The sequence below is a fragment of the Limulus polyphemus genome, unplaced genomic scaffold (assembly GCF_000517525.1).
Source record: "Limulus polyphemus unplaced genomic scaffold, Limulus_polyphemus-2.1.2 Scaffold1569, whole genome shotgun sequence".
Taxonomy (NCBI): Eukaryota; Metazoa; Arthropoda; class Merostomata; order Xiphosura; family Limulidae; genus Limulus; species Limulus polyphemus.
In genome coordinates this window covers 109052-118791 of record NW_013667179.1, presented here as the reverse complement: position 1 = coordinate 118791, position 9740 = coordinate 109052, and the positions used below count along the sequence as shown (strand labels likewise).

General features: G+C 35.7%; 1 protein-coding gene across 1 annotated transcript in view; it reads right to left on the bottom strand.

Moving 5' to 3' along the window:
- The window catches only part of LOC106464143 (hydroperoxide isomerase ALOXE3-like), a 52978-nt gene extending 46644 nt beyond the window's left edge, over positions 1–6334 (bottom strand). Inside the window, exon 1 of the mRNA XM_022391823.1 lies at positions 6259–6334. Coding sequence (XP_022247531.1) covers positions 6259–6272 — 14 coding nt within the window. The 5' untranslated portion in view covers positions 6273–6334. The remainder of the gene's footprint in view (positions 1–6258) is intronic.
- Positions 6335–9740: the final 3406 nt, after the last annotated feature.

Here is a 9740-nt window from a genome sequence, read left to right as displayed (position 1 = left end):
TACTAGTCAGCCATTTTTAAACAAGGTCTTGCCAACCAATGAGTCACGTGACCATTTGATTAAGTCACAGCGAACTTCCTCATTGTTACTATATAGTTAAATTAGCTATAATTGTTTTGTTCTTTCTCGGTGGTTAAATGCACTTACACTCCCCGGAGATTATTGACAAATTTATTATGGCCATCTCTTGAAATATATACGTATTTTTTTTTAGCGGTTAGAAGATGTATATGAAATAAGAGGTTGTGTTTAAGTTTGATAACTTAGGACGTTAAGCGATATCCACTTAGATGTGTCAAAATGACATTTTGCAGTTACGTTCCAGTAACATAGACAAACTTTCAGCGTGTTAACATTTTATAAAAAGTGATTCTGGCCATAAATTTGTATTATTAAAAGCACTATTACTGAAGAGATTGGGAACATTTCACCATTATTACCTTTCTTTTCAGTTAATTTAGCACGTATTTGATCGCAATAACCAAATATACCTCTCGATTTCTGTTGGAGAAGTTATTCTAAAACTGTATCTTAAAATGTAGTATTATTTCGTTATTGTGTTTATAATCACTATTAATAACTAATTTGATTATTGAAAAAAGTTATAATTTAAGTAATCTGATTGGAGGAATGACAAGCTGGAGAAACCATATCGGGTCATCGTGATTTTACACATTTTTTAAACATGAGCTTGGTTGGTTGGTTTGTTGTTAAGCGCAAAGCAACACATTGGGCTATCTGTGTACTGCCCACCACAGGTAACAAAACCAAATTTTGGTGTTGTAAGCACAAAATTTACAGCTGAGCCTAATGGGGAGGAGGAGGGGGGGGTCTTTAAAATTAGACTTTCGGAAGCAAAATAAAGCTGTGCAAAAAAAAAACAACAAAAACAAATGTCAAGTAAGTTCAATGACTGAAATATTCATTAAATTTACCTCGCATAACTAGTTTAGAACGTATCTTTAGTCTGATATATCCATAACTAGTTTCGAATGTATCTTTAGTCTGATATATCCATAACTAGTTTCGAATGTATCTTTAGTCTGATATATCCATAACTAGTTTCGAATGTATCTTTAGTCTGATATATCCAAATAGTCTTCTGTAAATTTTCTGCAGGTGTTCTGCATGCATTGTTAAACAGATATCATGTGGTAAACATGTATTTGGACTTTTTACTCAGGTAACATTGAATACGCCAAAGGCTAGAAATTCGTATCATCTTGACCTTGGGTCTGAAATCCCTGGGGAGAGGCGATACCATCTCAAGGGGAATTTCAAATATTTCTACCAATCTATATGAACTAGAGGTGTCCTTCCCTACGAATCATACTTAGAATAGTCGATGACGTATGCAGTTGGATTCTGGTAAACTACACTTTTTAGCTACTTTTGTCTGAATTTTGGCGGTAAATCAGAATTCCCTCTTCTGATGACATGGAATCCACTTTGAGACTAATACAGTTTGGAGATGACATGAATGGGTAACGAAGAGACTTTATTACAAGAATAACACAGTAATAATTGTACAAAGTTTAACCATGTCAGGTTACAAATATTTACTTAGACACAGGAATATATATATATATATATATATTTACAATATGGAACAAAGAGGTCACAAAAGATGAACACATTATAAACATAGCTTAAAGACTGTTCAAGGGACAACACAGATGAAGAAATCAACCTTATAAAACATTCCTTCATTCACAGTAACAAAGCTCAATCATAAATCTCACACAAACACCACAACAAAAACTCACAACTCAACTCAAGAACAAAACTGATACCAAATGAACCCAGAATAAACGACAAGAACACAACATTACACTGCAGTTTACCATTCGTCGCTGAAATCAGTGCAACAATAATTAATAAATATAAATCACGTATAAATTTATAAAATAACGTGTAATAACTGCCCAAAATTCTAGAACGAAGAAATTGAAAAATAGATTAACCGGACAGAGTAAAAAAACTCTCCCACCGCTGCATCTAAAAAAAAAAAGTTTATTAAAAACATTTTAATTTTAAGGCAAAGAGCCAAACATCACCAAACGCAAAATCAAAGAAGCCATCTTAATTGAACAAAACAGCCTTCATTCTAAACCAACACCTCATGTTAAGCAATCTCCGGCTATATGACGTCTCTGGCCCCTACTGTGCATAGGTGAACTACTTGTACTTGACGATGAGTGCAGTTTTTTCTAAACTTTATATATTTATTATAAACGTTTTCTTTGTTACCCATTCCAGCTGTCTCCAAACAGAATTCTCTTTGTCCTTATCCTGTGTGGATGTGATGTAGAATCCTTATTGTTCTTGTACTTTCTAGACGTGATATAGAATCCCCATTGTCCCGTGTGGACGTTTCAAAGCCACACCAGAATGGTAAGAAAGTTGTAAACCGGTCAGTAGGTAAAATTAGCAACTGGTGTGAAAAAAATGTGTTATTGATTTGTTAACTTCTTTACTTTGCTATTTAAGATCGAGTGAACGTAATCTGACGCAATAGTTTATGTTCTGTAACACATTTATTTACTAAGTTCGATAAGAGATGTGTAATGGAAACGGTTCCATTCACAAAATTTTATTGACTTACCTGTTTTCTTATATTCGCTCAAAACTACACAAGGGCTATCTGTACATAGTCGTTCCTAAGTTTGAAATGATAGGCTAGAGGTTTGTTTGTTTTTGAATTTCGCGCAAAGCTACACGAGGGCTATCTGCGCTAGCCGTCCCTAATTTAGCAGTGTAAGACTAGAGGGAAGGCAGCTAGTCATCACCACCCACCGCCAACTCTTGGGCTACTCTTTTACCAACGAATAGTGGGATTGACCGTCACATTATGACGCCCCCACGACTGAAAGGGCGAGCATGTTTGGTGTGAGAGGGATTCGAACCCGCGACCCTCAGATTGCGAGTCGAGTGCCTTAACCACCTGGCCATGCCAGGCCTAGGCTAGAGGGGATACAGATAACACAGACCTGCGAATTTAAACTTCATAAAAGTTGTTTTGGTTTTAATAACGGTTTTTCCATAATTCAGCTACGCAGACTTTGAAAATAATTTATTTTTTTTCTATCACGTAAAGATTTTTTACAAATCGAGAAGAAAGAAAACTGTTACTTAGATCAAGTTATTATTTCGTTTACCACAATGAACATTTTTTATTATTATGTTTGTTAACAAAAATACAGATAAACTGAAGAAAAGGTAAGAACATTGATGTCAAACGAATATACATCCTCATTCATCGTGATTTTTTTGTGAACTCTACGTCTTTTAGTCTTTCTTTTATGTATTGCGTTATGACGTTTGATGAAAAATCTGTACGTGATGGAGAAAAATGGATATCATTTTAAGATTCAGCGTACAGGAATTACTGTAGAACATGCACAAATTTCAAGATAATAAAACCATCGCAGGCCTGTGTAATTACTTTAAGACAATAAAACCATCGCAGGCCTGTGTAATTACTTCAAGATAATAAAACCATTACACGCCTGTGTAATTACTTCAAGATAACAAAACCATCGCAGGCCTGTGTAATTACTTTAAGACAATAAAACCATCGCAGGCCTGTGTAATTACTTCAAGATAATAAAACCATTGCAAGCCTGTGTAATTACTTCAAGATAATAAAACCATCGCAGGCCGGTGTAATTACTTCAAGATAATAAAACCATCGCAGGCCTGTGTAATTACTTTAAGATAACAAAACCATCGCAGGCCTGTGTAATTACTTTAAGACAATAAAACCATCGCAGGCCTGTGTAATTACTTTAAGACAATAAAACCATCGCAGGCCTGTGTAATCAACAGCATAAAACCGCTAACTTTCGTGCTACTCTTGCCTCATCTAATAGCTGGATTTGACTGTCACCCTTATAACGTACCCATGGCAACAAAGTATGGAGCACACTTTCGTTCTTTGCCAGTAAGGTGAAGCGAACGCTGAAGCCACAGTCCGGCACGCTAACCATTGGGCCACGATCAATCTCTCCTGTTTGACCAACTGTGCGTAATAATCGCCAGCATTAAATACCAATAAGCATTTTCGAGAAACTCTTATAAGACTGCAATGCAAATGTTTATTCTTTTTTTTATTATTATTATTATATAAAATACTTTCTGATAGCCTCCGCAAGGAGGATGTACTATGAGAAGATTGTCCGTCTCCTACTACGATGCTTAGATGACACATAAAAGGTAGTGGTAATACTGTCAATAGTAGCACATTACGAACTCAATCAGATTACAGTCACACCTTCTTCAAGTGGAAGAAGTTATGAAATATACTGACAAATCGTTCTGTTCTTTTATGGAAGTTAGTGGGGGTTTTAGTAGGAATTATGGTGCAAGAAAACGAGTTTCATTCATTTATTTCGTAATTTACGCTAACTTTCACTGAATGCATCTCTGTAAAATATTCATGGGTACATAAATTAAGAAAAGGATCTTTGGAATAAATTGCCCCAAAAGTTTACTTTTTAATTTACTTAATTTATTCTTGGAATCCTAAAATATTCTCACGTGGATTTTTTTTTTTTACACTCGTTCCTTGATGTTTGTCCCCTGGTGTGATAGAGGTAAATCATTTACGGACTTACAACGCTGAAATCCGGGGTTCGATTCCCATGATGGACGCAGAAGATAGCCCAATATGGCTTTGCTCTAAAATAAACATTACCTCCTGGTGGGACAGTGGTAAATATACGGATTTGCAACTCTAAAATCCGGAGTTCGATTCCCATGATGGACGCAGAAGATAGCCCAATATGGCTTTGTTCTAAAATAAACATTGTCCCCTGGTGGGACAGCGGAAAATATACGGATTTGCAACGCTAAAATCCGGAGTTCGATCCTTCGCGGTCGACACAGCAGGTAGCCCAATGTGGCTTTGCTATAAAACAAACTTTGTCCCTCGGTGGGACAGCGTTAAGTTTACGTGCTTAGAACGCTAAAATTCAGGGTTCGATTTCCCATGATGGACACAGAAGGTAGCCCAAAGTGGCTTCGTTCTATTAGAAATAAATATAAAATACAAATACCTTGATGCCAGTTTATATTTTTTCTAGAAACGATTGTCATGTAAGTCCATTTGAATAATATTACCAGAAGCTTAGAAATATCTTAATGCTTGAAAATGATAAGAATGAAAAAAAAAACTTCAGATATTAACGAAAACTCACAAATATTTAACTTTCTCTCTCTCTAATTGTTAAAAAAAGGACACCTCCTGGTGTTTCTTAACAGCAAGAATCTTAAGGGGGGATTATCAGAACCGAGACTCGTGTTTTGAAAGTGTGAACTATACATTGATGATTAGACAATGCAAATTTAGATAGATAATTCCTATAAAACTATTGTACAAAAGAGCATGCTAAATTTGGTAAGTGTTATGGACACGTAACTCGGATAAAATGTACGTTAAACGAAACTTTAAACAGGCTGTCGCGCTAGGTGATGACGCTAGAAACCCCTAATGTAAGAGTCGATTGTAACGTGTCTAGAAATTTTCAAACATTGTTCTTAAACATATCTAAAATAACGATGCGAATCTTCTTTTCGAGAACTAAAAATAAATAATATAATATAATCGTTTACTGAACTCCAAGTTAAAGAAAAACTCTATTGTATAAATGACAATAGAAAAAGTAGGGGGCTGCATGGCTTCGGTATATGAATGAAAATTGTGTACGATATATGTAAATTTTGGGACTCTTTATTCTATCTCGTCAAAGTACAAGATACAGTAACTGAGTTCTTTAAAGAACATTTTGTAAATACGAACAACTTTTACTGAAATTCAATTGCTTAAAATTTATGATAAATGACAACCAACAAACAGATGTTTGTACAACATTTTAAAATAATATACACGCACACATATATATATATATAAATAGTTTGTCCCTAATGAAGATTGTTTCGTATTTTTGTCTTTCACATACACCTGTCCCCCGGTGGGACGGCGGCGAGTCTACGGACTTACAACGCTAAAATTCTGGGGTTTGATTCCCAGCGGCGGACACAGCAGATAGCTAAATATGGCTTTGCTCTAAAACAAACAACCAACCAACATATTCATATGTAATCTTTTTTTTTTTATCTATAGCTGTATTAAGTTAGTTATTATTTTTTTTCAAATGTATATATTAAACAACGTTTCCCGAAATCCAGTGTAACCTTATCTGTAGTTGAAACAACTAGAAAATGTACAATCACAATATTAGGAACCCAAACCCTTACCTGTCTTCGGACATGTTCGACGTGAACTGTAGTCCCCAATTGAAGTCACTATAGTTACGCCTACTAGGAGCATTCTCTTTAACACCTTCTCACGAGCCCTCTGGTGGAAAATTTTGACACTGTGAAACATGTTACGCAACAAAACAATTAATCAGTTAAGTGAGATCACGTAGTTAGGTTCTAAAAGCGCCATCAGTATTCGTAATTTTACACCAAAAGAATAAATCACATTCGGATCACGTGGTTTAACTCCAGAGAAGATTTACAATTAGTTAAGACAGACGTACAGAAATGTATAAACACAAGTCATGATGTAGTCAAAGAAATTCATACACGTGCAAAACTTTACACGATCATTCTGTTGTGCGAAAAGTGTCAGCAAATGAATTAGATGTAGGTGTATTAAATGATAAGCTGAGAGTTGGTGGACATCAGTTGAATCGTCATTGTTATCTAATCTCACAATACTGTCTCATCTTTTATATTACTGATGTCATGCATATTAATAAAACAGAACGTTTATTAGGAGTTATACAACGGGCATGATAAAGTTAACACTTTATTGGCATTACGAAATTTATGTTTACATTTGTTTGTTTTAGGTTATGCACAAAGCTACACAATGGGCTTATCTGTGCTCAGCCCACCACATACCGCTGTGCCACTGGGGGCTGATGTTTACATAAGACATTAAATGTTGTTTGTTTTAACTATTGTGTATGATCATGCAAAAATCAATGACCCCGAGTAGCACAGCGGTATGTCTGCGGACTTACAACGCTAGAAACCGGGTTTCGATACCCGTGGTGGGCAGAGCACAGATAGCCCATTGTGTAGCTTTGTGTTTAATTCCAAAAATTGGCAAAAATCAAAACGGGTTTATAACTATTTTTAAACAAAGGAAAACAGGAAACGAACTTACTTTACATCATTCGTAAATAAAACAAAATAATTAATTAGGAATCTTATATTGCTTAAACCAACGTAATGACTTTTTCATTCTTAAATGTCGCTTAAACTAAATTTATTCAAGAGATTTTTGAGGCTACTGTTACACACTATACCTTACAATAACTTGTGTTTTTGTTGTTGAACACTGATTCTAGCGGCGTATATACTCGTATTTTGGACTGTTAAGAGTATGTACAAAACCAGGCTCCCAAGTGTCTAGAGTGCTGGACTGTGTCTTCGAGAGTCTGGTGTACGCGTCCCGTTGTCACAAAATAATAAAGATGTCGAGTTCTCTCTTTGGAGCAGTTGGTGCGTTAAAACAGGGAGTTATGGTCAATTCCACTATTTGGTCATTAAGTAGTAGTAGCCCAATAGTTAGCGTTGGGTGGTGATGGCTAGTGGTCTTTTCTCTAAAGGGGGATTTGTGTCCTTAACAAAATCAATACCTTCTATCCCGACTTTAGCTATGTTAGGAAAATATCATTAACAAAAGCAATGCCTTTTATCCCGACTTTAGCTATGTTAGGAAAATATCATTAACAAAAGCAATACCTTTTATCCCGACTTTAGCTATGTTACAAAATATCATTAACAAAAGCAATACCTTTTATCCCGACTCTATCTATGTTACAAAATATCATTAACAAAAGCAATACCTTTTATCCCAACTTTAGCTATGTTAGGAAAATATCATTAACAAAAGCAATACCTTTTATCCCGACTCTATCTATGTTACAAAATATCATTAACAAAAGCAATACCTTTTATCCCGACTCTGTCTATGTTACAAAATATCATTAACAAAAGCATCGCAAAGTCTGTTAGGAAACAGTGAAAGGTTACGTTTTAATATAAACGTTTACGTGAAAAAGTCAATAAAAGAAAAGAGACTCTGGAACCCAGGGCTTCTCGCTAGCAGGGTAAGTTTTTTTATCCTTCAGTTATCTGAAAGCTATTCCAGTTTATTTTCACTAATATGGCTTTTTGTCTATGATAATCGTAATACGCGTTGGTGATACGGTTAGACAATAAGTGGGTTGATTTTCCACCACCTACCCAAATTATACGAACTGTATCACATTTATTTTATCACTATTGCTTTAAATTCCGTTAAAATTCAGTGGATGGCCACCTTTAACACCAGAACTCGTTAAGGGGCTTTCTTTAAACACCAATGGTCATTAAGTTGTACTGTACGTTACTGCTGCATCCTGTTGACGACGGGGGATTTCCTTTACCATCTAAGCTCATTAAGCATACCTATAACTTGTTGTTATGTTCCTCTGCCGAAGGGGACTTTCCTTTAATACCAAAGCTTATTGAAGAAAGTCAGCTGAAGGGAAAAACCTACAAAGTATTAATTGTAACAATTTGAAATTTGGCTTTTTAAACATCCGGTTTTGTTTCGTATTGTTATCGTAATAACGCTACTTCTGTTTTCAAATCTACCAGTCCTCATGTTATCTGTTCGAGGTGTATGATATTAGATGAAGATGTCGTTACATATGTTCGTACCGTCGCTGAAGAGAGGGATGTTTAAGATGTTATGTTACTCGTATCTCTTCCACTCTGGTGTACCATTCCGCCATGGCCAGGTGGTTAAGGTGCTCGACTCGCAATCTGCGGGTCGCGGGTTCGAATCCCCGTCCCACCAAACATGCTCGCCCTTTCAGCCGTGGGGGCGTTATAATGTGACGGTCAATCCAACTATTCGTTGGTAAAAGAGCAGCCCAAGAGTTGGCGGTGGGTGGTGATGACTAGCTGCCTTCTCTCTAGTCTTACATGTAAGATAAAAGATTTGTTAGTATAACCTTGATGGACCCGATGTTCACACAGTGTTTTTCTGCGTACTTGTTGAACCCACGATGTGTGAATGGGGGGTTGATAAAACCTTTAAAAAAAAAAGAGAAAACCACTGTGCTTACATTTTTTTTTTATTTATTTGAATTTTACGCAAAGCTACACGAGAGCTGTCTGTGCTAGCCGTCCCTAATTTAGCAGTGAACCCAGGGTGTGTGAATGGGTGGTTAATAACGACTCAACAGACGCAAAATGTGTTTTTCTGCGTACTTGTTTAAAAGATATGTTAGTATAACCTTGATGGACCCCCTTACACATTTTGCGTCTGTTGAGTCGTCCTAAACAAACGTATTTTTCCCAAATAATACAAACAAAACAAATATTGTGAAGAGACTCGAACTTGCTAGTAAAAGACATAATTATTCATTCGCAAAGAATGTTTTGTACTATTTTTCATATAGAAAACGCAGTTTGTTTTTCAATTTTATCAATTCTTATATGAGTTAAATAACTTTATAAGCTGTCTTTATCCACTCGTATATTTTCAGAACCTCTAGTAAACCATTTAATACGAAATAAGAAATGTAAATTATCAAGGAACGCTACGTACTTGAACATAGAAGTGGTTTAAAATTAATTTCAGTTTTTCAGTAAATCAACGATTAGATGCTGTACATGGGCGATTTATTCACACATAACTGTGCATTTTTCCCGCTTTTCAGCTATTGTTT